Source organism: Drosophila pseudoobscura, chromosome 4 (genome assembly GCF_009870125.1).
Source record: "Drosophila pseudoobscura strain MV-25-SWS-2005 chromosome 4, UCI_Dpse_MV25, whole genome shotgun sequence".
In the NCBI taxonomy this organism is placed as follows: domain Eukaryota; kingdom Metazoa; phylum Arthropoda; class Insecta; order Diptera; family Drosophilidae; genus Drosophila; species Drosophila pseudoobscura.
The window spans coordinates 15,182,300-15,207,919 of NC_046681.1; the positions used below are offsets into that span (position 1 = coordinate 15,182,300).

Sequence of the window (25,620 nt, forward strand, 5' to 3'; positions counted from 1 at the left end):
AAAACACGACGCGATGCCTCAGCACTCTTTGCTTTTAGCTCTGTTTTTCTGCCTGCTTCTTTTATCAATTCTGAGCTTAATTACTCGTTCATCTTAGTGTGTGTGTTTGCTTCTTTTTGGCAAATGTTTGGAAGAATAACATAAAGGTTTTTCGTACAGTTTGCCAAATAAATAGAGAGTATGGTATGCCTTAAATAAAAAAATTTCCTATTCCTCTTCTGATTACAGTTCGTTGTGTTCTTTTCTTCTTGCTGTGACACACACACACGATACGATGGTCTTGAAATCTAATTACCAAATTTACAAAGAAAACGTCTTACACAAAGCCGAATGCCGAATCAAGTAAGGTAAGTCTTGGAATTGGGTTAGAGTCAGACTTAAAGCGAAACAAACCAGACAATGAAAACGCTCGTTACCCAATTCTATGTGTCATTGAACCTCCTGTTCGTTCCACTTCAAATGAAAGATTTGGGTATATAGAGTGTACATTCGGGAAGTACAGAAATCAGTTCTATAGCTACATCTTTTCAATAATCAACATACATCATAATTGATAACTTAATTCAATTCCATTCTTATATATTTTGATATTCAGACCATTACTCAGATCTGGGAGTCTCTCATTTAAAACTTTCATACAACGCTTAAAATTCGTTAAAGGACATTTTTTATTTTCAATATTCTTATATAATCTTCACTAAAATCTTGTCAGCTGTGTTTTCTATGTATTTCGATGTTATTTCTTATATCTTATGTGTTTGCTATTTCATCTTTATACAATTTCAAATTTCTCACAATATTTTTTGCTTGGGTCATCAGAATCATACCAAATGCATAGAGTATTTTCAACAATTTTCATATCTATATACTATGCCATTCTTATAGTAACAAGATCTTTGACTTTTTACTATCCTAACTAAACCAATTGATAAATGTAGCTTCGACATTAAGGAACCAGATGATTAAAACTTATTGTATCAAATACTAGACATAAATAAATGCATGCGAATGTCTAAGAGTGTCTCGCCATACTATAGATATGTATGTGTGTGAGTGACGATGTGCTATATAAACGTGACGGTTGTATAATGCTGGTGATACTTGTATATTGTTATATGTGCGGGGTGATATTGACGGTCCTCATATGAGACCAACGGCATGCGGTGTCCACACCACACTGAAGGCCCTATTGAACATTCTCTTCAGCTTGTAGAGGCCGAAGAGCAGGAGCCAGTAGCACATGATCAGCACAAAGATGCCCACAAATGTCACCAGACAGCGAGTGGGATTGTTCCAATCCAATATGGGATACACATAGGGATTGCCAAATCTGTGTGGAGGGAAATTAAATGAACATTATTCAACTAGATATATATATATGCGGGTGCGACACTTACTCATCTGTGCCCCCACAGAAATGGTAGATGAGGGTGAAGACAAAGAACAGAATTGCCAGAGCCATGCTGTAGACCACATGCAGGAGCCTCAGCGGAAATGCCACGACCAGGAAGTCGATCAGCATCATCACCGTGTTCAGTCCATGGGTAATAACGCTAATGGCCGGAAAACGCATGGGTTTATCTGAAAGTTGATAAAAGCAATTAGATCTATCTCACTTATGTAATCCAATGATCGTCTACTCACTCATCTTGCCATGCAGGAAGACCCAGTACACTGTGGAAATGATCAATGCCAGCGATATGGTCATATTGTACAGCCACCAGTAGATCTTCAGCCCCCTGGTGGTGTCCGTTTTGTTTCCAGACTCCTGCACTAGACTCCGAGTATTCCACAGATCGTAGTGCCAACAGGTGACCTGCACTGCGGCAATGAGCATGGTGATGGTGCACAGACCATATCCCCAGTTAGTCATGTAAATGAAGAACTTTCCATCGCAGAACTGCACAATAATGCACATGATATAGACGCCCAGGAAGAACAGGGCCCATATCCATCGATAGAGCAGGTAGAGTGCGTTGCTGTCATCCTTCTGCCACTGTTTTTGGAGTAGAAAGAAAGCTGATTGCTTTAGTAGAAAACTACGAGTATATGAAGGTTCCATATAAGTATAATCAGTATAATAAGTATCTCTGGCTCAAGTACATTATTGCAGAACTTGTACTTGCTTGCAATTTACAATCAAATACCCATATAAAACCTTATCGCCGAGGTCACATTTGTCTGGCCATAACGTCATGATCTTTTGCACATTTATATAATTTAATCATTTAAAATAAGTATTCCAGGTCTATCAATAATTATAATTTGTAAAAATCCATTAAATACAACCTTTAAAAGTCTCAATTAAAGACCCCGACATTGTTATAGAATCACGAAATTTCCAAGGATCCTTATCGCAGATTTACTTGTTTTTACACGGATGATCGTTTGTGTAGATTATGTAATTTCTAAATTAAATATTCCACACCTTTGGTCGTCATAAAACAAAAAACAAATAGTATAACCATTTATGACAGCTTCTGCCACATTTTGTTTTGCTTATCACACAATGACGTAGCAGCAGTTGTAGGCAACCGATTATGGGGCCCATAAAGCCAGTCACATTTTGTTTTCTTGTTTTCTTTTGAAATCAAAAAATCTCTGTTTGCGCAAGTGCTATAATACTCATAATCATGATAATAATCAAATTAGTTGGATGTGAACTCGATTTTTTGCGGAAATCAAATCGCTGGGATCTACGCAACGTTTACGCTACTCTCGGGGGATATTTATGGGGGTATTGTTTGAAGTCTGATAAGGTGGTATCACACTATTGTCTAGTTCCTGTTTCGATTTGGATTCTACGCATTCCACGAATTCTTTTTTGGGGGCGCTACCAATTCTGCACGGGACTTTTTTGCGCAATGATTCATTATGTTATTCTCTGGAACCGTACTTTGAAACTCTGTTTGTTTGTTATCTTTGTCTCAACATCGCAATGAAATGTCTAAAAAACTGCCTCATTAGCTTTATTAGTATGGCAATCCTTATCAAATTTTTGTTTATATTGCATTTATCTAGATAGCTGGTGGTGTTTGGGTGCTTTGTCATGGTTCAGTTTTAGTTTTGGTAGAGCTTTTACCCCCAAATGTGTCGTTTGGAGCACTCTATCTATCCATTCATCAGACTGTTCTAAGTGAACTCCATTGGTGGTAAAGCTTTCGTTACGAAATTTCATTTTTTAATAAATATGTAGCTTAAAGTGTTCTAATTTTTGATCCGTCGTGCCTTTCATTCATTAGAATGTGCTATGAGAACTTTGTTGTTTGTTGATTTAGAGAGGTACACTTTGATCCGAACTTCACATGATTATAATGAGTTTTAAAATAGCTTATCTTGCTGTAAGCTTTTATTCACATTACTTATTGTTCTATGAGAACTCAGTAGTTACTAGCTTTTCGCTTATGTAACATAGTCGATCTTTGTAGATTGAATATACGAATCGAATCGAATCAAATCGAAACTTTTGATTGAAAAATTGATGAATATCATATAATTAATTTGATTAGATCACCTTGGTTTATCACATTACGTTTGTGCCAGTGCCTCTGTGGCTGTGCCTGTGGCTGCATTCTTTCCGATTACACGTTTGCTAGCACACATAACTTTCGAAACACGTGCCAAAGTTTTCCAGTGAAATGATCTCACGATCATTACAACGTTCGGTAAAAATATAGTAGTTACAACTGCTGTTTGAGCTATGAAGTCACATGGGCAGTTGGCTGTAACTGGGGGACATTCCTCACCTGCGATCGGTAGAACAAATGTACGCGTTTGTATGCGAAGCCGAAATTCTCCCGCTGCAGTTCCTTGTTGAAGCTCTTGCAGAAGTCATCGAAAAGTTGCATATTTTTATGTTTTTATTGTATCGCGGAACAGAATTTTGAGGAAGAGAGCTCCGACGGGAGTCGCGTATAGCCGGCAACTGGCTGTCGAACCCGAAAAGGCTTTTTCCCCTGTCTGACTTAACCAGAGCTTTGAGTTATGTTTACGACTCACACGAACACCAACGGGAGAAAGAAGGAGAGATACACAAAGAGAGAGAGATAAAGAGAGAATGCGATATATAAAAGGGGGAAACGATGATGTTGGAGTCGCGGCAGTGATCTTGAAACAGCACTAAACCCTGTCGAGACGGGTGGACTGAGGGTAAGTTAGCAGTAGCTGAGAGACGGAGCAATTAGCAAATAGTAGCTCCACTTGGCACGCGCACTCGGACACGACTACTGGGGGATCGATATGGTATACGGAAACCCACCGATCGGTCGATCGCTCGAGCAGGGAGCCCCGAACCCGAGCCGAAACGATGACGAACTTCGGTCAAGAGAGGAGCTGCTGTCTACAGCACACAGCACCGCGTAACTGAGCGAGGGACTATTGGGATCGAATGCCTAACGGGAAATGTGAAAACAAACTATAGACATATCATGCTTTATAACCGATCATATCTCTCGACGCACGACGCAGCGACATCGCCAAGTAAGTTCAATTAATAATATGGAACAGAAATTTCTGCTGGGCTGCCAAAAGAGTATAGTGTCAAATGGCAGACGATGGACTCTCTTTGTGTCTCTGTGTGGGAACCGTTTTATGGATAATAATTTGTCAATGCGATATTGACAAGACACACACGCTCACACACATCTGATCGGTCATTGTTAACCAGCACTGAACTTGAAGCCATAGAGGTCGACCAATTAAGATCACTATCGAAATATTTCAAGAGCCAAAATGCTGTGCCAAGAATTACTCACGTATAAAATTCTTTTCTGACCTACATTGCTATGCAATGGTATAAATAGACGATAAGCAAAGTGGGGGAAAGGTTCTACTACGTACCTTATCTAATCCATAAAAAAAGAGAGAGCCATTAGGCACTTGAAAACAGACTAATTGCATCTAAATTAGTTTCCCTCTGTTGATAACCTCTAAGAACTCAGCTTAAAGTCCAAAAAATGTCTGGGAAATTTCGGTCCTATAAAGTTTAAAATGAAATAAAATGATTTTTGTTGGGTTTCCTCTTCAAAAACTCCATTCTACATCACTATAAAAAAACTATTTATACTTTTAAGGCGTCACCCAACCTCACGATATAGCCAGCTTTGCGATAAAGTGTGTAGGGTATAGGTCATACTACTGCCCCATTTGCCCCATCAATTTGACTTTATCGTTGGCCATGTTTTCGCAATTGAATTTGGATCAATTTATCGAGACACCCATTTATTAAAAACACTCCAGCATCGATTACCCATTGACGTTTCTCTTAAATTTGCATATATATATACATCGTTCATATATTACACATTCCCAGCATTACATTTGGAGGCAGAGCCCCCCAATTATCGACGAGAGCGGGTCTCAGGTTCGTTAACCTTGCATCTGACCTTGCCATTGCCTGGCAGCAGTCGAAAGTGTTGTCGACGTCTGTAAAGATAAGATGATGTATCCTCTTGATTGCATAAATTTAATTATACGCTTCTAATTGGGACTCAATTTGGATGTCACTTTTCCTGACTTTCGGTGGGAATCTGAATCTGAAGATGAAATTGCCTGACAATTGCAAGAGTTTTGTGTGTGGGGAAGGAATATTTCCATTGATCAATTGGAAGCGTGGTTTCAGATTACATTAGTTGGAAATCCACTCATCAATATGGCTGCCTTACTGATCCAATTTCAAACGAGTGCTAAAGCAACAGCAATTCATGGCAGGTGTTTAATATTTAATTTCTAATCCAAACAGATTTAATTATCAACTTGAAAGAGTAAAGTGTGGCATGATTGGGAGACTATTAGAGATCTAAAAACCTAAGTGTATTGTCATGGAATCCTATTTCCGATAGCTCTGTTCTGTAATAGTCGATTTCCAACAATAAATGATTCATAATAGATAGGCGTATGAGTACCAACACTATCTCTAAAGTTCCTGCTTCAAATGGTTTACGTTTCTGACTGTCATTATAGCAGAAACCCCGTTCAGTCGTAAGCAAACAAAATCGTAATGGAAAACTTCAAAAGTTCAAGTTCCAACATTGTTAAAGACCCATATCAGAAAAGGAAACAACGTCAATCACCATTCACCCACATGGGAGATACCCGCAAGATACCCAAAACATTGATAAATTTGCAAGATTGAAAGGTGGAAACAGGTGCTATACTCTATCAGAGTGTATATAGATCTTAGAAACAGCTAAACTAAACTCCAATGACACAAATATAGGAGTGAAGATCTAAAGCCAGCTCTAGAAAACCATCTAAAACTAGATTCAAAAGATCAAATGTATAGATTCTGATTGAATTGCAAAGGGTACTTCAACCTCCATGGTACTCATTTCGATAATATTTTGCACTGTGACTTGTTTTTTTTTCCGACTCCTTATCACTGTATGGGCCAGTAGAGTGCTGTCACACTCCTTATAAAATGGGAGAAGCCGCATACCTATGCGGAAAACGTTTATCAACAGGGTTATTATTGACTTTGAATCATGTGCAAAAATTCCCAAGCCATATTTAAACATTTAGGGCCCCATCGATTGTTTTGAGGATTTTCCAAGTCCAGGCACCAGCCAAGGGTTCCACTTCAGTGGATAGCTCTGGCCCAACTTGACCACGTTCGCGTTCAGGGTCTTATCTTTAAATGCTCGCTGTTTTGTGTTAGACATAAACAGTTGATAAGGAGCGATAGATCCGTCGGCTCATATCACACCTCGATTACCAGCCGATTCAAACCAAAACGATTTGCGGAAATTATGGCCCATTCGCATGGCTATCAGTCACCTACGCCGCGTGGCGCCGCCAGTCCGTGTTATACCAGCGAACCAGCCGCCTGGTGTGGTCCCTCCTGTCAGCCCTAGTCCAGCGCCAGCGACGCCGAGTTCATCCGACCACGATCATGCGGGACGAGAGTCAGAAACCCTGCTGCCTTCCCCTCAAGGAGGAGTTCCAGCGCTCCAAGTTCTCGCTGCATCACGACGATCCCGGTGTCTTCTGTCGCTCTCAATGGCAGCGCGGGGATCGCAATATTCTGTGGCTGCTGTACCGCTGGATCTGGGCAGCGTTCTTTGCCGGAGGTGTGATTGGCAGCCTGGTAAATAGTTATAATGGAGGAACTTGGTTTATCTACCTCACGGATTGGGGGTTTACGCTGTGCTTCTATGCCTGTACTTATGGAGCAGTCGTGGCCACTATTTACTTTATCAAGCCATCGTATTTTGGTGAGTTTTAGAGCCATTGATGGTTGGTTTCATTATATGACGAATTTCCTCTTGTAGCTCCTGGCAGCGTGGCTCTGAAGATCTATTGGCTTTCCCACTATACAACTGTGGTGATTGCCATGATGATAACACTTGTGTTCTGGGCAGCGCTCTATCCATGTGAGTAGATCTACTGGATGTAGGTATCAGGGTTGCTCAATCTCTCTTTGAATGCTTTCATAGCCATGCCTGAAATGGGTGCAGAACTGTACAACCTCTGGGCCCACGCCTTCAACTCAATTTTCATGATCTTTGACTGCTTTATGGTGGCCTTTCCCACGCGCATCATGCACTTTGTCTACCCCTTCGCTGCGGGCATCACATATGGGATTTTCTCGCTAATTTACTTCTGGTCCGGAGGCACAGATTTGTAAGTCCCAAGATATATATAGTTTTACAAAAAATCCATCCAATATTCCGTACCCTTATCCTCCTTCAGCATGGGTAATCGTTACATTTACTTTATCTTGGATTGGGAGAGACCGGGCCTGGCCATAGGAACGGTTTTTGGCTGCGTGGCGCTGGTGAGCTGCTTCTGCTTGTGTGTCTTTGGATTCTACAGACTCCGCCTTTCCATCTACAACTGCTGTGGGAGGAAGCAGGTAGAGATCCCAGAGACAAGAGCCTCGACGGAGACAGTGCAAACCGCTTGAAACAGTCTTATATTCTAGATATTTTAAAGCGTAGACTATTACTATCTTAAAAAGTACCATAAGCTTATTCTTAGTCAGAAATCTTCAGGAATTCCAACGATCTATTAAATCCCGAACGGCTACCATAGATTCAGATTGAATTGTAAGGCTATTCAATGCTCCATGTTCTATAGAATTCGTGAATTCTTATCATATTTGATTGGAGGAAAACCCGCGGGGCACTTAAGGCATGCGAGTACCAATAGATTTATGGTTTGGCTATGAATCAAATGATAATAACTCCTAGGATATAAATAGTGTGGAAATTTTCTTCGACCATTGAACCCTTAGATTTAGTGAATGGTTTTTGGTAAGACATAACCTCCACGCGTCCGTTGGGGGTCTTATCGGAGATGGGTGCTTAAGTATACATATGTAAACGATTGTCGAACCGGCTGATAAGGGCGCAATTGCCCGATTGATTATCCCAAAACATAAACCATTTGTGGCCTTAACACACCTGCTTCGCGTGGTTGCGGCAGTCCGAGTTCCACCACCGAAGCAGCAACCTGCTTCTGACCATTCGAGCGAGACCGAAAGGGAAGATAATCATACGATGACGGACGAAAGTAAGGATTCCTGCTGCCTGCCCTTCAGAGAGGAATTCCAGCGCTCCAAGTTCTCGCTGCATCACGACGATCCCGGTGTCTTTTGTCGGTCTCAATGGCAGCACGGAGATCGAAGTATTCTCTGGGTTTTGTACCGCTGGCTCCTCGTTGCTTTCTATGCTACTGGGGTGACTATGAGTTTCATAAAGGTCTTTAACGAAGGCACTTGGTTTATCTATCTCACGCATTGGGGCTTCAGTCTGTGCCTTTATGTATGCATCTATGGCGCTGTGGTGGCCACCATTTACTTCATCAGACCTGCGTATTTCGGTGAGATCCTTAATCCAATGAAGATTTCTCTTGTGAGAAATACAACCTCCACTTGCAGCTCCTGGCAGCGTGGCGCTGAAGATATATTGGCTTTCCCATTTCGCAACTGTGACTTTGTCGATGTTGATAACGCTTATTTATTGGGCAGCGCTCTATCCATGTCAGTAGATCTTCTAAAAAGGTTACGAATTCCGTATCATCATTGTATCATCCCGTAGCCATGCCAGAAGTCGGTGCAGATTTGAACAATCTCTGGGAGCACGCGTTCAACTCGATTTTCATGGTCCTGGACTGCTTCATCCTTGCCTTTCCCGCGCACATCATGCACTTTATATATCCCTTTGCGGTGATCATCACATTTGGTATTTTCTCCCTGATCTACCACTGGTGCGACGGACATGACTAGTAAGTGTTGAGTGCTATCAAATTCCTTTAGGTTTTCTCCTCCATGGCCCACTTTCAGTGATGGCAATCCCTTCATCTATCCCATCTTGGACTGGGCTAGACCAGGCCTGGCCATTGGTACGATTTGTGGCTGCATCGTGCTGGTGAGCTTCTTTTGCATTTGTGTCTTTGGGTTCTACAGACTCCGTTTGTGCATCTACAACCGATGTTCGAGGAAGCAGAAAAGGATGCAAACTGCTTGATTTTGAATAAAGGATAGCGGATATATATTCTAGATATTTTAATGGGTTGTAAAAGCCACAAACTGGCGTAGAGTATAGCTACATATTTAGGCCATTTTCTGAACGACAGCGAACTGCAGAGAGTGGATTTGGTTGGACCATTTCTCCAGGGCATTATAGCGAGCGGCACTGCTATTGACCTTGTCCAGCTGCAGCACTTGGTTCACCTGATCGATGCGTCCCTTGATGGTGCTATCGAATAAAATAAACGTTAATTATCAATCAATTATAAAAGTGGTCAATGGTATTTTCTCACTCATCCAAAATGCAGGAGACCAAAAGGCTCTCCACTTCGGCGGGCTCAATGTTCAGGGCACTGGCAATAAAGGGTATAAAGATGTTTTTGTAGGGTCTAATCAGTTTTATGAGCACTTGGGTGCGTATATTGCGTAGGAGATCCTCGATGTGCTCGCGTATAAACTGATCGGCCATGATGTTGCTACGATGCTGGCGCAGAATAGTCTCAAACTCGTTGATGTCGTTGTTTTGATAGGAGTTGACCAGATTGGTCATGGCGAGGATTTCAGGATCATTCTTATACGGTTTGGCCTCCTGAGAGTCGAAGGGATTGATGCCAGATTTCATCAACCTATAAGGGAATAATTGTGTATTCGGAATTCCCATCTTGTTAGAGCCACTTACATGTTGGCCAAGACTAAGTACTTCAAGCATGTGGTACGCCTGGGGGAACCACTCTCATCGTAGTTCTTGAACGCCTCAAAGAAGTCAGTGTGGGCCTTCTCGAACTCTCCCTCGCGCAGATGCATCTTGCCGCCGCATTCGCGTATCACACCCATAATCAGAGGATGCGGAATGGCTGACTTGATGTGCAGCGACTGCTCGTATAGGGCCTTCAACTTTTTGTTGTTCTTCTGCACGGTGTACATTTGGATCTCCAAAGCGTAGATCTCCAGCAGTTGGGTGCCCTTCTTGAGGTCGTCCTCGCCATCGTCCGTCTGGCAGCTCTGGTGCAGCTGCTTGAGTATCTTCTGGAGCTTGGTAAAGTCGCTGCGATCAAAGTAGAGTTTGCCCAGCTTCGTGTTGGTCTTGAACCACAATCTATCGTTTTTTGCATCGCGCAAAGCATCCAAAGTGGTCTCGTAAAAGTTCTGCAACAAAGCCATCTGCAAAAAACATGAATCATAGAATAAGCCGTACATTTTGTTTGGTGTATTCTTACATTCTTTGAAGTGGAAATGTAGTCCAATATAGAGTTGATGCTCTTCTCCGAGTGATTTCTGGTGACGGCGCTCTTGATGTACGTCAATAATTGCTTGTATCGCACCATCATTTCGTCATAGTTGCACTGGGGGAGCTTTATATTAATTAGAGATTCGGAATACACATATTTTACGTAGTTACCAATCGAAAATTTATCTTAATCATCTGCTTCAGGGCCTTGAAGCCCCACTCTCCCTTCTCGCCATTCTCCAGATCGAGAACTTTTTGGAAACTGGCCAGCGCCGCCTTGGGCTCCTCTTCCTTTAGAGCCTTGCTGTTGTAGTACTGATTCTCCAGATCCACATCGGGCTCCGAATTGCTATCCTCAGAATATTCCTGCCGAAAAAAAATTCCACCCAACCCGACGCCGCCATGAAATATCTCCTTTTCTATTGCCTTTCAATGTTTCCTTACCAAACCGTAGTCCTCATCATCATCGCACATAAAGTCGTCGTCGTTGTCAGACATTCTCAATCGCTTTTTCTTAATTTTTACGCTATTTGACACAAAAATATAAAATTTGCAAAAAATTTTTCAGTACAGTGTTTATCAATAAAATATACCCTCAAAAATATACCGAACATACCGCCCCATTTTCAAAATATACCGTAAATATACTGACGAATTCAGGTTCTATTTTACATATTGCTCGTTTTTGATATTCCGTCGAATATTACCAGCTATATAGCACATTTAGCCATGCCCACATAATTTTAACCGATTAATGAATTAATTTTCTACACAATTGGTTAGTTTTTAATCCTTGCTTTTATTGTATTTATTGTAAAAAAAGGTTTAAACAAAATAGTTAAACAAAAAAAACAGTCGCTATATTGCGTGTAAGCCGTATTATATAGGTCTTTGCATACCCTATTTTGTTAATTTTATATGAAAGTATAAATATAGATATGAAGATAAAACGTAACTAACATAGATCTTTTCTCAAATTGACATTTCTTAGACATATTCATGTATATGATGAGTGTTTTGTATATATATCTCGATCCTGATACCTATTCATGGTCCCTACAAGAAGACAATTAGCTTTAAAATATCGTTGAAATAATGAAAATAATATTAAATAATATTGAATTATATTAAAATATATTGAAAATTCATTATTTTTGCCTGGGATGACAAACATATTCACAATTCTATAACATGCATTTCCCCCAGGGTATGTGTGCATGGAATGGGACTCATTGTTCTGAACCGGTTATGACGACTAATTCTTGGTTAATCTTTCTTCCGTCGAATATTCCCAGCTATATAGATCTCTTATTTTTTCCCAGGTAATTTTATATGATTGCTGAAACAATTTTGATCAATATGAACTATTTTTAAGTACTTGCATGTTTTTTGTTTTGACAAGAACACGATTTCAACAAAAATTTTCAATAGTCGCAGGTTGTGACGTCAATGTTGCTGGTATTTGCAGACTCATTTGTTGTCAACCAGGGTATGGGCGTTTGTATACCCTATTTCGTGAATATTATATAAAGATACTGTTTTCCAAGCTGCTTTCAAATGTGATTAATAAAGGCCTAGTTTCAGATTGCATTTTTTTGGTCTGTTCATGCATTTGATTAGTTATTTGTATATAAAACCTGATCCCTGTAGCGATTCTTTGTCTTTGTAAGAAGACCACTGTTGAGACAACGAGCTTTTTCGCTGACTATGATTGTTCAATAATTTCACAAATTATTAATTTCCGAAAACGTTATAAATTTTATTATAGGTATTTTGCGTGTTGAGGGTGGCCGAAGATGCCAGAGCCTTTTACAATAGTATTAGAGTGACACACTTGGATGAGGCAAGCGAGCCGATCTCGAGCCAAAGTAATAGATTGGGGACAAAAAGGGTCTGTTCTCCAACTATATCAAGCGGTAACTGCTAGAGCAGGCGCAGCTGCTGACGGCTTAGCGACGGCATAGGAAAGAAAAGATAACAAGAGCGAGCATAGATAAGAATAGATGATTAAATGAGAGCATGTTGCTGAGCGAGCATAGATAAAGCTACGCTTACGTTACGTTAGTTTAGTATAATGACCAAAATAGAAAAGAAAGTGAATTGATAGGCAATAAAACAATGGTATAAAATTTACACTCGGGCTTCGCCCGAACAACCACTAATTGCAAAATATCGTTTAAAATAGATACTGACTAGTTTCTGCATTAATTAGAGCATGGGATGAAACACATTTCCGCAATTCTATATCATCCATTTCCCCCAGGGTATGTGTGCATGGAATTAGCAACATGTTTGTGTATGGAATGGGACTCATCTGTTGCGAACCGGGTATTGCCAAATCCGGATTTTTCAAGCTATATAGAGTTTTCAGCTTTGCCCACTTAGTTTTATCCCATAGATGAATATATTTTCTATTTTCTAACATCTTTAAATTGCTTGTAAGTATTTTATTTTGACTACAATACGGGTTTCAAGTAAATGTTGCTGCAACTTTTGTGTATGGAATGCGCAACATTTGTGCATGGAATGGGACTCATTGTTGTGAACCGGTTATTACAGATTCTACCCGATTCAAATAAATACCAAAATATACGGTCTCATTTGAAAAATATACCGAGTGGTGCGCGCCAAATCGAACTTTTTTGAATGTGAGCGACAAGGATTTAAATGTTGTCAGCCGGGCCTTTATCTATGCCCACATAATTTTATACGATTAATGAATCAATTTTCTACTTAACTGGCCAGTTTTTAGTCCTTGCTTTTATTGTAAGCAATAGTTCTACAAAAAAACAGTTGCAATGTTGCTGTTAAATTAGCAACATTTATGTATGGAATGGGACTCATTGTTGCTAAAGCGAAACTGCGGCGAATCGGGTATTGCCAAGCTATATAGATGTTCCCACTTAGCTTTATCGCATAGATAAATACATTTTTGACAAGATTGCTTCTTTAAATTGCTTGTAAGTATTTTTTTTTCACCAAAAAACGGTTTTCAATTAAATGTTGCCGCAACATTGTGTATGGAATTGGACTCATTGCTGCTAAAGCGAACTGCGGCGAATTCAAATTCGATTCAAAAAAACGACCAATGCCTCATACTCTTTGTTCCGTTGAATAATACTATCTATATGGAACATTTAGCCGTGCCCACTCAATTTTGTACGATTGATGAATCAATTCTATACATGATTGGCTTATTCGAAATACTCGCATTTATTGGATTTCTGTATAACATTGAAAATTAAATTAAAAGATTGATGTAACTGGCTAAATATACCATTACATGCCGATATACCGTAAACATACCGTCGCTTCAATTTTCACCTAAAAAATACCGAAAAGTATGAAAAATACCACAAATGGTCACTCTGTCGTGCTAACTACACTGTAACTACACATTTGCTACATACTAACTATATTTGTATGTAAATACTAGAATATACTATTCGTGCTCTACATTTTTTAGGTGATTTTCCTGTGACAATTTCTGGTGACTGCCTAGCTGGTCACACTAAATTTTCTTCCAAAAAATGAGGTAAACAATGAGTTTTTGTACCGTTATTTAATTTAAAATACACACCGACAGTCTGTTGACGCGACTTTTGCACACTTCCCTTCGTTGCAGCAGTTCCCGGAAGAGCACGCATCCATCGGCGGACCGCAATTCGCAGCCCATTGCCGATGCCCTGGTGGCGCAGGTGGACAAAAACACGCCGAATTTACAGTTGCTTGAGATTGCATCGGGATCGGGGCAGCACGCGGGATTTTTGGCGCCTTTTCTGCCGAACATCAGCATTCAGCCCACGGAAAATGCGCGCGAAATGTTCCCTTCCATTTCGGCGTACGCCGCAGATTGTGTGACGGGCAATATACGGGCGCCTCTGCACGTGGACATCACAGAGGAGCCCGGGCGCTGGGAGGCACCGCCGCAGGCCGCAAGTTACGATTATATGTTTAATTCGAATATGATGCACATCAGCCCTTGGTCCTGCAGCGTGGGACTCTTCCGGGCAGCCGGGGTTCTCCTTAAGAAGGGGGGAAAAATGTTCACCTACGGACCGTACGCCCAGGATGGCGTCCTGCAGCCCCAGAGCAATGTAGACTTTGACCGCAGCCTCAGGCAAAGGAACCCCTCGTGGGGCGTGAGGGACATCAAGGACCTCAAGGATTTGGCCACGGAGAATGGCCTGCGGCTGGAGAAACTAGTTGAGATGCCCTCTAACAATAAATTTCTGACCTGGCTCAAGTTGTAGGCGAGTGCAGCGGTCGCTGGTCGCGCTTACCCCTTGAGATAACATTATTTATGGTGGGCCAATAAAGCTGTTTATCGGAGCGGAGTGCCTGCTCATCGCCGAACTAGGCCAAGTGGACACAACTAGTGCGGCGCCGATGGACCCTGAAAAACCAATTGATAGTCGATTAGAGAGATTGCAGAACCTATAAAACCCCAAATGCCATGGACTGGGACAACATTCTGCCATGGAACGCTTTCAGCCCGCCATTTGCCTGATGCTCCTGCTCCTTCTCGTTGGCTGCTGTCTGGCGGGAACGGCGCGTCGGCCACGCCTCGATGGACGCATTGTGGGCGGCCAGGCGACGACTATTGAGGCGATACCCTACCAGGTGTCGCTCCAGCGGAGCTATCACTTTTGCGGCGGCTCGCTGATCGGGCACGGATGGGTCCTCACCGCCGCCCACTGCACCGAGGGATCGGCCATCCAGGTGTCCAAGGTGCGCATCGGCTCCACGCGCACAGACTCTGGCGGCATCCTGGTGGGGATCAAGCGCGTCCATCGACATCCAAAGTTCGACACCTACACCATCGACTACGACTTTTCCGTGCTGGAATTGGAGGAGTACGACAAGAAGAACGTGACGCAGGCATTTATCGGGCTGCCCAAGCAGGATGCGGACATTGCGGATGGCACAGCCGTCCTGGTCTCCGGCTGGGGTAATACCCAGAGCACGCAGGAGCCGACAAGTATCCTGCGGGCAGTGACTGTGCCGACAGTTAGCCAGACGGAGTGCACCAAGGCCTACGGTAGCTTTGGAACTATCACGGATCGCATGCTGTGCGCGGGTCTGCAACAAGGAGGCAAGGATGCGTGTCAGGGAGACTCCGGTGGTCCGCTGGCCGCCAATGGAACGCTCTGGGGCGTCGTTTCCTGGGGCTACGGCTGTGCCCGGCCAGATTACCCAGGCGTATACTCTCGAGTGTCGGCCGTTCGGGATTGGATAGGATCTGTAAGTGGAGTTTGAGTTTATTTTTAAATCATTAAAAAGTTATTAACAAAAATGTTTGGTAGTGGATACTAACATAGAGATTGGTTTTTACCTTTTTCTCCATTTGAAATTTGAAAACAACGAACGGTCTTGGAATTTTTAAAATTACATTGAGCGCTAAAGCTCATTTTTACAGAAGCTAGTGTTAAATAAGTTCAGACAGAGCGCTGTTATGGTTAACAGTGACGGGACATATGCGTGGTTTGATTCTGGGTGCTATGACACTGGCTAGGAGCAAACTATTTGGCGGTCTATATATATGGAAATTTTAAAAGTCAAGCAGAATGCAGACATCGTTATTTTATTAAAATTTACTCCAAAATATATTCTTGATTCGGTGTCATTGCAACAATGCACTTTTAGCATAAAAAAATCTATAAATGGTTAACATTCTAACTGTGTACTGCTATAAACGTGGTCAGACAAAAGCTACAAGCTATGCCACGCAATAGGGCGGTAATTTCAAATATTTTCTTGCAGAAAAAGGAAAAACTTATTTTGCATTGTATTTATCCATTTCAAGCCAAAGATCATGTTTTCCATGGAATTATTTAAAATTTAAAGTATATGCGCCTCAGACATTCCATTTATGGCCCTCTGCTCAGGCCATTCATCGCCAGCTAGATGCAATTGACCCAGAAAAACCTTCAAGCCAATAAAATAATATTGACACAGTCTGTGCAGCAGGAAGAGCAGCATAGAGAGAACCAAACAGAGTCGCCGGCCATATCCATATCGACAATTCTAGACAGACATTCAGAGAGAGAAAGCAAATTTACTTAATAATTGGCCCAAAGGCAAATACAAGTCCAAGATGAGGCAATATGCAAAGTGAATATGACTTCTGGGTGGCGGTGCCATAAGTTTCTTATTTGGGTGTGTCCCCTTGTGACTTCCATCGTCAATTTCAAGTGTGTTTTAGAGGGGGCACACACTACTAATTGTTGATTAAATGCTGCCACAAATTGGTGCAACTGTTCAGCCGGTTGCTGGTCGTTTGGCCTCTTGTTTTTCGAAACTCCTGCATCCTGCATGCTCTCCATTTACCAGCTGCTGTTGTCAAAGCAGTTAGCACTGCGACCACGCGTGTCGGAAAGGAAGGAAGGAAGGCAGGAAGGCAGGTTTCTGGGGAGCCCTGCAAATTGCAAAAAAGGGTGTGCTCCTGTGAGTGCTCCTGTGTGTGTATATGTGAATGGCATGTCCTTTGGGTCATTGCAATTTTGCACGTGAACTTGTTAACAGCAAGTGGCAGGACCCACAAAAAAAAGGAAGCAGAAGGGTAGCACCGAAGTCAAGACATGAACTGCAAATTGAACGGTTATGGATAGATGGATAATGCATGGGAGCTACTGCTACGTTTCACTCTTAAATGAACTGAAGAGAGGGCAGGATATGGGGTGTACTTCTGTATAGTGCGTAGCGAAAGTATTCGATTATTAGTTTTAGCCAAAGAAAAAGCAACCATTTACATATGAAAGTGGGTATAGATTTGTAAGGATATGATATCAAAGAGAATGTTAATGAATCATCATTAATATTGTATTAATTTAAATGCTATTATCGAACTTTCAGAATTCATATTTTTGGCGGGAGTGTCCTAGAAGATGATGCCTGCCTAGAAGAGAGATGCTGGGCAGATTAATTACTACGATTTGATTTTCAAAATATGTCCTCATGGAGAGTTCCCCCGTTAAAAGATCAACTAATCGACAAAATTTCGGAATCGAACTGTCAGAAAAGGAAACTTTCATCGGAAATTATGTTCATCCACGAAAACCTAATCGAAAATGTGAGTACAGCTACTAAATGCGAATATTTGATAATTAATAATCGATAATCGATGAGTATAAGGTATAAAACTCTCAATATTCCTATCATTATGTTAAACACTGTACAACATGGAATTAAGATGCACAATTGTTTACCCTTTAAAGTGCCTCCCTTTTCCTCCCCCATTCCCCTGGAAATGGTGACCCCGACTAACGACTTGTGGCAGTACTTAAGCTGTTTTCTTATTGTTTTTCTTCTGGGTTTTCTCCACTCTTTTTTCTCTCTCTGGTTCGTTTCCGCTTTCTTTTGCCTCCTTTTTCTTCCTGTTGCTCAGATGTTGTTGTTGTTTCTGTTTCTGTTCTGTGTCCAGTGGACACAGTCGAGACATGGAAAATGTAAAATTTGTTTGTTTCCTTTCATTGGATGTTGAAAGTTTTTGCAGCTGCTGCAGACAATGCAATGACTGGGGCATTCCCCACAGTCCTTCCCCGCTACCTACCTACTATCTGTTCCTTCCACTACTGTCTTCCACCTCACCCCCTCTTGTTGTGCGCTCTCGCTTCAGTCTCTAATTTTATCTCCTGGCATACCATGGGGACTGTCTTATTATTATAGTTTGTCGATTTGTTTGCATTGTAGTCTACATTGTTGTTCTCTCTCTCTCTCTCTCGCAGGAGCAGCAGCTGCCCCATCGATTGTTATAAATTATTTTGCAGCTTTTGTAATTTGTTATGTGGTCAAACGGGGATAAAAAAAAGGATTCGATACACTGGCTTCATGTTTTTCCAAATAGAAGAATGCATATTGATGAGAAAAGATGAAGTTGATTTTTCAGGGCCTGAGATCTGCCAAACAGACCGATATTTATAGCTGGTATATCATGATTTTCATGATATTTTCTCCCTAATGCCTTTCTTATGAAACGGAGACTCCTCTCCGACTTTAAGCCTACGATTTCCCTGTTTGCCCGCTTTCTTTTAAACGAAATGAAATCCAACAAAAATATTAAATACATCTGGTTCGTGGCCATTTCCGACTTGTCTATGACTCAGTTAGGTGGCCTACGCGTCGTATGCTTGATCTGCAAGGATGTTGCCATGGCACTAGCTCGCTCTCCCTGTTTTTTATGGAAATAATATTCTTGTCAGGATTAAAAAGGATACGTGACTGGAATATAAATGCAATGTGCATGCGGGAATGTGCAAAAAAACAAAGCCCGTAACAAAAAACAGCCAGTGATACAAGAACAGAACAGAACAGAAGGAGAGAGGGATGGAGGGAGGTAGGGAGAGCCGCAACAGGACACAAATGTAACTGTCAAGGCTCCGGCCGACTACGAGTACGACTTTTGCTATCGTTGTCGCCTGTCGGAGATCCGTAACCGTGTTTGTATTTGTATTTGTATTTGTATTTGTCTTTCTTTTGGGGGCTGGCTCCTCTTAGCCACTCTCCACAACCATCCGCATCATCATCATCATTTCGATGCTTATCCTTGCTTATTGTCCTGTCAGGCCATGCTTGCGCTTTTCTCCTACTCTGCTCTGTGTTGTCTTGTATTTTTTTTTTTAATTTTTAAGAAAGCATATTGTAATTCTGTTGTTTACCTGAACATCGTACATCCCCGTACGTAATAGATATACATATATATTTTTTTTAAATCTCGACCGCAGGCGATGCCTTTTTTTGTGTTGTTTACAGAATTGGAGTGCGCTCCATCTCTCTCTGTCGTAGATTCTGATTCGGATTCTGGCTTTCCCATGCAGTCACTCATTTGTCCTGTCATTTGTAATACTCGTCGTATTCCCCCACGCATCCTTGACAGCGGCTTAGCCTCGTTGCGGTCTGCTGTTCCTCCTGCCAGAGGCTGCTGTGCTGCTATTTAGATATTCGTGGCATGTCCTGGGCAATGGCCAGGATTGTGATGTATGATTTTCAATTTCACCTCTGGCAAAAGTCCCTTTCAAATTTAGTTTGAAATTATTCCTTGCCTGGGTCGGGATATTATCCGGGAGTTTATTTGTGAAGTTGTTTTCACATTCAAAATTGTGTGAAAATACAGAACCATTACCTATTTTATGGGTGTGAGATCATGACTGTTAAATGAGTCTTTTATGAGTATTTAGTATTTTTTTCTATTTATTTTAAATAGATTCATTGTTCAGGGAAATACTCTGCACAGGTAATATTAAGTAAAGGCAAGCTTATGGAAAATGGAAAAAATATTTATAGCGTTCTTAAACATTCATTGGAATTTAATTGAATATTTTATACCCCGAATGTAGATTTTTTTGTATCACTTTCGCATGCTATCTGTTATCATGAAACCATAGAAAGATAGACATATTTATTCATGACCCTATCTTATCAGCCTGAAAACATATTTATCATACAGTATTGCCACTGAAAGACCATTCCTGTCAGTAGTATTCCACAGGAACCAATCACAGAACAAATATGCAAACAGTCGTACCGTTTTCGTCGAGGCACACATGCCGAAATGCTTCCACGATTTCCATACAAGAATAACCACTTTTTTCTGGTTTCTATCTCCCCCTATTTCTCTGTTTATCTGCGAATTGCTTTACATATTGTATACCCGATGATTTATGATATGTTTTGCAGACGAAACGATAATACTTTAATGACCAAATGGGATCCATGAATACATATGTGTGAATGTGTATGGTTCGCAATCGGAAAGGAAAGGAATTAGAAGTATATTGCCCTGAATAGCATTTCGAAATTGCACTCCCCTTCAGGAGTACTTCCTTTCAAATCAATATGTCTTCGGCCTGTGTGGTTTAGTCAATTCCTCGGAAATGTGTACTGACTCAATGTGGGTCGTGGCACGTAGATAAGGCCAAATCTAATCTTTATACTGGGTATAAAATCCGCTTTTTTATTATCGTCAAATGTGCCGCCCTACATAACGCGATGCCATGGAGTGCATTTGCATCAGTTTCCATTGAGCTCGTCTGCAGAACAGTCGCGATCAAAAGAATAAAATAAATAACTCTTAAATATGTGGAAGAAAGTGATTTTTGCTGTGGTTCTTGTGGCCTTTGTGGGCGTGCAATTCGGTGAGAAATTTGAGTGCTGCAGGATGAATCATTTTTGCTAATTGAATCGAACTTCAAAATTAGCCAATTCCCTGAGCTGCTACAGCTGCAAGGATGCAGCCACCTGCCGGAACCCCACGCTTCAGGACTGCAACAACAAAACGGCCAACGAGAGCACCACGATTCTCTCAACGTTGCACAATGTCCCCGAAATAGCAGGCAGCCAGAGCTTCTTGTGCACCAATCTCACCTACTCCGACATCACGTGTAAGTGTTGCGGGATGACGACTCCTCTAGAAGGAATCCTTCGGTTGTAATCCCTTCCCGAATTTCCCCAACAGACAAAAATCGCACCAGCGAATTTCTGGGCTGTGTCCATCCCGATATCAAGGTCTGTGACTTGAATCTGAAGGACGGTGCAAACAGCACCGCTTGGAGGAAAGACTGCGACACCTGCAACACTAACTATTGCAACAAGAATCCTGCGGGAACCTTCAGTGGCAGCGCCTACACGATGATTGGTTCCGTCCTGACGCTCCTTCTGGCCAAGATTTTTAGTTAGATGTCACTCGGAAAGGACTTTTGATCCGTGGAATATCGAAAGCATGGTTTTGTAAATATAAAATAGTTGTGGGATCATCGAAGGATCCACTCGGAAATCGACTTCTTGTTTGTTTTTATTCTCAAAAATGTTGACTTTTCTCACGTACGTCTTATGATATCTCTTTTCATAGTTGAGTGGCATTCATTTGTTGCTTTATCCCTTCCCTTAAAAATTCAACGAATGAGCTCTTTATGGGTTTTGGTGGGGCATTTAGTATAAACAATGTCACCAGTTTGGATAAAATGCCAAACGTATGAGGCAAGAAATCCGTGAAATCCGGGTTATGTGAATCAGCCTTGTGCACAGTCTTTTATGATTGATCGCCTCAAACGTAGTTTAAAACATTTCCATTCAATCCGAAAAGTTCCCCCTTTCAATCGCTACCAGTTTTAAGTATTATATGGTTATAGCTTTCGCAATAGCTAGCATATTGATATGGAAGGTACACACAATTGCGAGATACAGGCGATATCTCGGGGGGTTTTATAGGCGGCGACCCCACCCGACATAGTCAAGTGCGAAAATTCTCAGGCTGTGACTAAGCTGTTGGATTAAGATAAGATAGATAATTCAGTCGGATAAGACCTGAGAGTGAGCGGAGAGTGAGGGAACTGTGGTAGCTGGTAACAAAGAACCTTGCCCTCGCCTAACACGCTCCTAGAAACAAGAAATGGAGTGGAACGTACCACTTCATTTTTTATTGAATCCATGTCTAGCTTAACATGAGCATTACGTTCCATGGATTCAATAAAAATTCAAGTGGTACTTTCCTTGAATTCGAAAAAGGCAATAAAAAAATTGTTTTATTGCTTAAATTTGGTCTGTTTTTATTAAAGTTTCACAAACATTTTCAAAATTAACAAAAAGTTACATTATGCTTTAATTATTTAATAGTAATATTTTCTAAATTATCAAAAAGTTGGTGTACATTTTTTAATTCATAAAAATCATTAACAGATTAAACTATTTAAAAAGGAAGGCATTTTAAAAGTACGAGGGGCTATAGCATATTAATATGAAATTTCCAATTCACTTGGTGAGATTTTTTTTTGTGGGTCCTCTTGATTATTAAATATTATTACTCTTCTGCTTTAATTCTCTTAAACTGAATTCGTCTTTTCAAACGGCGATTAAAAACTGCTAGCATATGATCATCCTTCTGGAAGTTTTTTTTTTTTTGTTTAAACCATTTCAAAGTTAGCTTTCTTCAAATCTGCTGCTTCATTGGTTGCTTTATGCAAATCAATCTCAAGCAATAATTCGTGATGAATGCCTTTATCTCCAAACAACTCTTGCCCATCATCAATAGTCATGTCTTGAAAAAATACATATTTATTAATCGTGTTAGAACGGGGTTTTTAGCGTGTTATAATTAAGAAGAGAGCACATTTATAATCGTGCAAGACCGAGTTCGTGTTGAACGAGCTCGTGTTGAACGAGTTCGTGTTATCGCTGCGAGCGAACGTGGCGAGTGAGCTGGGGGTTGGCTCACAGCCTAAGCGAGTGCGCAAGGGACTCGACCGTCTAGTTTAACGTTAAAATAAATACGATTTTAACGAGCTCTAACAACTAGGGCTTTGATTCGCATTAAGATTTAGTTTTAATCAATCATCAAAACGAAAAACTGAATTCTTTAATGTAAATACCAGAAGAAAAAACATCTGGGCGAAAACCTTTTCATTCAAAAAGTCGTAAAACCTCACCCTTCACGGTAAGCTTTTGTCGATAAGCTAATCTTAATATAACATGTATGGTATATCGCTTATCGCCCGTGCTCTCTCACTCTCTCAGTCTCTCCCTCTCGCAAAGACCGCACCTTCAAAGAGCAAAATGCGATATAAAAGTGTTCTCCAATAGCAACCAAAAGTCAGTTTAAAGTCAAAAGCCGTTGAGCAAAGAAACCGTGAAATAAAATTGTGATTAAAACTAAATAAATCCCGAAAAAAATGTATACGAAAACCATCATTGCCAGTGTGCTGATTGCCATTATTTGTGTGCAGTTTGGTGAGTGAAACGAACAATCAGAAATGTCTACAGAAATATAATGGATACAAATATCCTTTGGAATAAAGCCGAATCATTGGTGTGCTACACCTGCACCACCCCCAACGATTGCAAGAAGCCCAAGAAGACCACCTGCAGCAATGCGGCGGCCAATGAGACCAGCCACCACTTGGCGGTCTACCATCAGGGAGTGATAAATGCCACCAGCACGCGCTTCGATTGCATGTCCCTGCAGTACACCTGGAGTGAGTAGCCTTGTATGCAAATCCTCCCAGGAGCCATATCCTTATAGAGTTGATTCTTTTTGTAGACAATCAAGTGATCCATCAGCTGCATGGCTGCTTGCATCCCGCTGTGGGTCCCTGCAACCTGAGCCTGAAGCCCGCCTATGGGCATTACAACAAGACCCACTGCCGCACCTGCTCGGGGGATAAGTGCAACAAGAGTCCGGCGGGAAAAGTGAGCAGCAGCATCTACACAATTCTAGCCGGCGTTGTGGGCCTGCTGTTGGTCAAAACTTATGCCTAGACTATTTTTAAAGATGAATTAAAAAGAGTGTATAGAGAACAAATTGTTAATAAATTATTTTTGGTATAAGCGACAGCTCATTTTGCTCCTTATCTCTGTTCAATGATTAGATTGCCTTCTTGGTATTTCCAGGGCTTCACGTTTTCTACATTATTTCACAAATTTTGTTAATCAATCTGATTAGTTTTTTACGATCCACACACATACGCAAACACACCTTTTGTGTTGAGTAACGTTAAACATCTGGCCAGACGGTTTGTACTTAAGTTTTAAAACAATTCCAAAAGTTTACGACTCAGGGGATGCCCATTAGCACTTGCTTTTCGGGTGACCTTTCAATGGAAATTTCCACTTTAATTTCGATATTTTCGACCCACATTTGAGTGCTCCCAATGCCATGTAAATTTTGGTTAAAATCTACTAATTTTTCAGCAATATGTCTTCTGTCCAAATGATTCCCTTGCCTCTATTTTCTCTTCAGGGGCATATTCTGTTTGATGCATGTCACTTAAGTGTTGCATGCCACACAGAAACATGAATAAATCTTTAATATTTTTTTGTGCAGACCAGGCTGACTAAAAGGCAGTCTGTGTTTTTCTATTTTATTTTTTTTTATTTGCATTGGGGTCATGTTCGTTCTCGTTCTCGTTCTCATTCTCGTTGGAGTTGTGTTGTGGGAACTGCAGTCAGGCATTTAATTGATTGATTGTTGCTCGTCTATGTCTGCATCGATTTGGCCATGTCCAGGCCATTGGCAGCCCCCTACCTACCGCCCCCCCTCTGTCACGGTCTCCGTTACGTTGTTTCATAACCAAAACCCAGAGCCCATGCCTCTCCTGTTCTCCTGTTATCAAATCGACTTCGTGGCTATATGCCACCAACATGGTGGTGCTGTTGTTGCTGCCAATTAGTGCTGGTGCGTCATCTGTGCGCATCTGTGCCTGCACCACTGTGTTGTGGCATCTGTGTGCGTGTATGCGTGTGTGTACGTCATCAATTAATTTTTGTATTGTTGAAACTTTGTTTTTTGGTGTGATTTTTTCGGAGGAAGACTGTGTTACGTGGGGCAATCCCATGACCTCTCTGTTGACTGATTGGTTTCCTTGCAATTCAATTGTTTTGGGGACTGGAAATAGGAATGGATGGGCTTTCTAAACAAAGTTATGGCCATGGATTTGACATATATGGACCTCAGGATGAGTAATCAAAGGCGTGTAAGAGTCGTTTTTTCATTGTAGACCTGTTGGCGACTATATTTAGATATATTTATACGTTTTATCATTGTATGAATCAATTTATTCGATGATAACCAATTCAATCGATTTTTGACACTTTTTCCGATAAATCCAGAAGCTTTCGTTCGATATACTTTAATATCACACGAGGCACACAAGCATTCTGGCTATTGAATATATCAGTACTCTATATATATTATTATATATATATAATATATCCTCCTCTCTTTTCTCTTCGATTCTGTATAAAAATCGAATCGATAAGTGTATGATTCTACGACTAAATCATTTTGATAGCGAAACTCTTTGAAAATAATGGATTCCAATACACAAACTTCCACCTGAAACGCACAGCATATCTAAATAATGATACTTGTGATAACAAACGTTATTCATTCTCCCCAGAAACCAGAATCACTCCCACTTTACTGGAGTATTTT

At 41.1% G+C, this 25,620-nt stretch overlaps 8 protein-coding genes across 13 annotated transcripts in view; 6 read left to right on the top strand and 2 right to left on the bottom strand.

Moving 5' to 3' along the window:
• Nucleotides 1-332: 332 nt before the first annotated feature.
• Nucleotides 333-14,979, top strand: LOC4816263 (UPF0585 protein CG18661). 3 transcript variants are annotated; one of them, XM_001355797.3, is made up of 3 exons: nucleotides 333-347; nucleotides 14,164-14,232; nucleotides 14,323-14,979. In XM_001355797.3, exons 2-3 carry the CDS (start codon nucleotides 14,228-14,230, stop codon nucleotides 14,948-14,950), a joined length of 633 nt encoding a protein of 210 aa, XP_001355833.2. In that variant the 5' UTR covers nucleotides 333-347; nucleotides 14,164-14,227; the 3' UTR covers nucleotides 14,951-14,979. The 3 variants fall into 3 exon arrangements, with proteins under 3 accessions (XP_001355833.2, XP_015036973.2, XP_015036974.2); XM_015181487.2 differs by lacking the exon at nucleotides 333-347 and having other exon boundaries at nucleotides 14,284-14,979; XM_015181488.2 differs by lacking the exon at nucleotides 333-347 and having other exon boundaries at nucleotides 14,170-14,232; nucleotides 14,326-14,979.
• On the bottom strand, nucleotides 651-4,306 carry rost (rolling stone). Its single transcript, XM_002133296.3, has 4 exons — nucleotides 3,747-4,306; nucleotides 1,645-1,996; nucleotides 1,398-1,581; nucleotides 651-1,330 (listed from the first exon to the last, which is right to left on the bottom strand). The coding sequence occupies exons 1-4, from the start codon at nucleotides 3,846-3,848 to the stop codon at nucleotides 1,141-1,143; spliced, it is 828 nt and encodes a 275-aa protein (XP_002133332.1). The 5' UTR covers nucleotides 3,849-4,306; the 3' UTR covers nucleotides 651-1,140.
• On the top strand, nucleotides 6,753-8,043 carry LOC4816220 (protein rolling stone). Its single transcript, XM_001355795.4, has 4 exons — nucleotides 6,753-7,211; nucleotides 7,269-7,370; nucleotides 7,434-7,620; nucleotides 7,690-8,043. Exons 1-4 carry the CDS (start codon nucleotides 6,890-6,892, stop codon nucleotides 7,901-7,903), a joined length of 825 nt encoding a protein of 274 aa, XP_001355831.3. The 5' UTR covers nucleotides 6,753-6,889; the 3' UTR covers nucleotides 7,904-8,043.
• LOC6902398 (protein rolling stone-like) lies at nucleotides 8,178-9,494 on the top strand. Its single transcript, XM_002133297.3, has 4 exons — nucleotides 8,178-8,820; nucleotides 8,879-8,980; nucleotides 9,039-9,225; nucleotides 9,284-9,494. The coding sequence occupies exons 1-4, from the start codon at nucleotides 8,499-8,501 to the stop codon at nucleotides 9,465-9,467; spliced, it is 795 nt and encodes a 264-aa protein (XP_002133333.2). The 5' UTR covers nucleotides 8,178-8,498; the 3' UTR covers nucleotides 9,468-9,494.
• Nucleotides 9,491-11,195, bottom strand: alien (COP9 signalosome complex subunit 2 alien). 2 transcript variants are annotated; one of them, XM_001355796.4, is made up of 6 exons: nucleotides 11,142-11,195; nucleotides 10,869-11,063; nucleotides 10,687-10,812; nucleotides 10,149-10,630; nucleotides 9,763-10,095; nucleotides 9,491-9,698 (listed from the first exon to the last, which is right to left on the bottom strand). In XM_001355796.4, the coding sequence occupies exons 1-6, from the start codon at nucleotides 11,193-11,195 to the stop codon at nucleotides 9,554-9,556; spliced, it is 1,335 nt and encodes a 444-aa protein (XP_001355832.1). In that variant the 3' UTR covers nucleotides 9,491-9,553. The 2 variants fall into 2 exon arrangements, with proteins under 2 accessions (XP_001355832.1, XP_033237036.1); XM_033381145.1 differs by having other exon boundaries at nucleotides 10,687-10,821.
• A 159-nt stretch (nucleotides 14,980-15,138) lies between the features above and the next one.
• Nucleotides 15,139-25,620, top strand: part of Try29F (Trypsin 29F) — a 33,624-nt gene continuing 23,142 nt past the window's right edge. For all 3 annotated transcript variants that reach the window (XM_033381147.1, XM_033381148.1, XM_033381149.1), the window contains exons 1-2: nucleotides 15,139-15,941; nucleotides 17,553-17,769. In XM_033381147.1, the coding sequence (XP_033237038.1) occupies nucleotides 15,177-15,941; nucleotides 17,553-17,588 (801 nt within the window). In that variant the 5' untranslated portion in view covers nucleotides 15,139-15,176 and the 3' untranslated portion in view covers nucleotides 17,589-17,769. The remainder of the gene's footprint in view (nucleotides 15,942-17,552; nucleotides 17,770-25,620) is intronic.
• On the top strand, nucleotides 20,673-21,472 carry LOC6902399 (uncharacterized). The gene is made up of 3 exons (XM_002133298.3): nucleotides 20,673-20,830; nucleotides 20,894-21,076; nucleotides 21,151-21,472. The coding sequence occupies exons 1-3, from the start codon at nucleotides 20,773-20,775 to the stop codon at nucleotides 21,369-21,371; spliced, it is 462 nt and encodes a 153-aa protein (XP_002133334.2). The 5' UTR covers nucleotides 20,673-20,772; the 3' UTR covers nucleotides 21,372-21,472.
• On the top strand, nucleotides 23,273-24,011 carry LOC4816110 (uncharacterized). The gene is made up of 3 exons (XM_001355799.4): nucleotides 23,273-23,417; nucleotides 23,486-23,662; nucleotides 23,728-24,011. Exons 1-3 carry the CDS (start codon nucleotides 23,360-23,362, stop codon nucleotides 23,943-23,945), a joined length of 453 nt encoding a protein of 150 aa, XP_001355835.2. The 5' UTR covers nucleotides 23,273-23,359; the 3' UTR covers nucleotides 23,946-24,011.

Excerpts from the sequence above, each read along its gene's own strand:
- LOC4816220 (XM_001355795.4), top strand. The coding sequence starts at position 6,890 with ATGCGGGACGAGAGTCAGAAACCCTGCTGCCTTCCCCTCAAGGAGGAG. Across the intron at positions 7,212-7,268 it reads TATCAAGCCATCGTATTTTG|CTCCTGGCAGCGTGGCTCTG; the intron begins GTGAGTTTTAGA and ends TTCCTCTTGTAG. Across the intron at positions 7,621-7,689 it reads TGGTCCGGAGGCACAGATTT|CATGGGTAATCGTTACATTT; the intron begins GTAAGTCCCAAG and ends ATCCTCCTTCAG.
- alien (XM_033381145.1), bottom strand. The coding sequence starts at position 11,195 with ATGTCTGACAACGACGACGACTTTATGTGCGATGATGATGAGGACTAC. Across the intron at positions 11,064-11,141 it reads ATGATGAGGACTACGGTTTG|GAATATTCTGAGGATAGCAA; the intron begins GTAAGGAAACAT and ends TTTTTTCGGCAG. Across the intron at positions 10,822-10,868 it reads TTAAGATAAATTTTCGATTG|CTCCCCCAGTGCAACTATGA; the intron begins GTAACTACGTAA and ends ATTAATATAAAG.
- LOC4816110 (XM_001355799.4), top strand. The coding sequence starts at position 23,360 with ATGTATACGAAAACCATCATTGCCAGTGTGCTGATTGCCATTATTTGT. Across the intron at positions 23,418-23,485 it reads CATTATTTGTGTGCAGTTTG|CCGAATCATTGGTGTGCTAC; the intron begins GTGAGTGAAACG and ends TTTGGAATAAAG. Across the intron at positions 23,663-23,727 it reads GTCCCTGCAGTACACCTGGA|ACAATCAAGTGATCCATCAG; the intron begins GTGAGTAGCCTT and ends TTCTTTTTGTAG.
- LOC6902398 (XM_002133297.3), top strand. The coding sequence starts at position 8,499 with ATGACGGACGAAAGTAAGGATTCCTGCTGCCTGCCCTTCAGAGAGGAA. Across the intron at positions 8,981-9,038 it reads TTGGGCAGCGCTCTATCCAT|CCATGCCAGAAGTCGGTGCA; the intron begins GTCAGTAGATCT and ends ATCATCCCGTAG. Across the intron at positions 9,226-9,283 it reads TGGTGCGACGGACATGACTA|TGATGGCAATCCCTTCATCT; the intron begins GTAAGTGTTGAG and ends GCCCACTTTCAG.
- rost (XM_002133296.3), bottom strand. The coding sequence starts at position 3,848 with ATGCAACTTTTCGATGACTTCTGCAAGAGCTTCAACAAGGAACTGCAG. Across the intron at positions 1,582-1,644 it reads CTTCCTGCATGGCAAGATGA|ATAAACCCATGCGTTTTCCG; the intron begins GTGAGTAGACGA and ends ATCAACTTTCAG. Across the intron at positions 1,331-1,397 it reads TTCTGTGGGGGCACAGATGA|ATTTGGCAATCCCTATGTGT; the intron begins GTAAGTGTCGCA and ends CCCTCCACACAG.
- LOC6902399 (XM_002133298.3), top strand. The coding sequence starts at position 20,773 with ATGTGGAAGAAAGTGATTTTTGCTGTGGTTCTTGTGGCCTTTGTGGGC. Across the intron at positions 20,831-20,893 it reads CTTTGTGGGCGTGCAATTCG|CCAATTCCCTGAGCTGCTAC; the intron begins GTGAGAAATTTG and ends CTTCAAAATTAG. Across the intron at positions 21,077-21,150 it reads CACCTACTCCGACATCACGT|ACAAAAATCGCACCAGCGAA; the intron begins GTAAGTGTTGCG and ends TTTCCCCAACAG.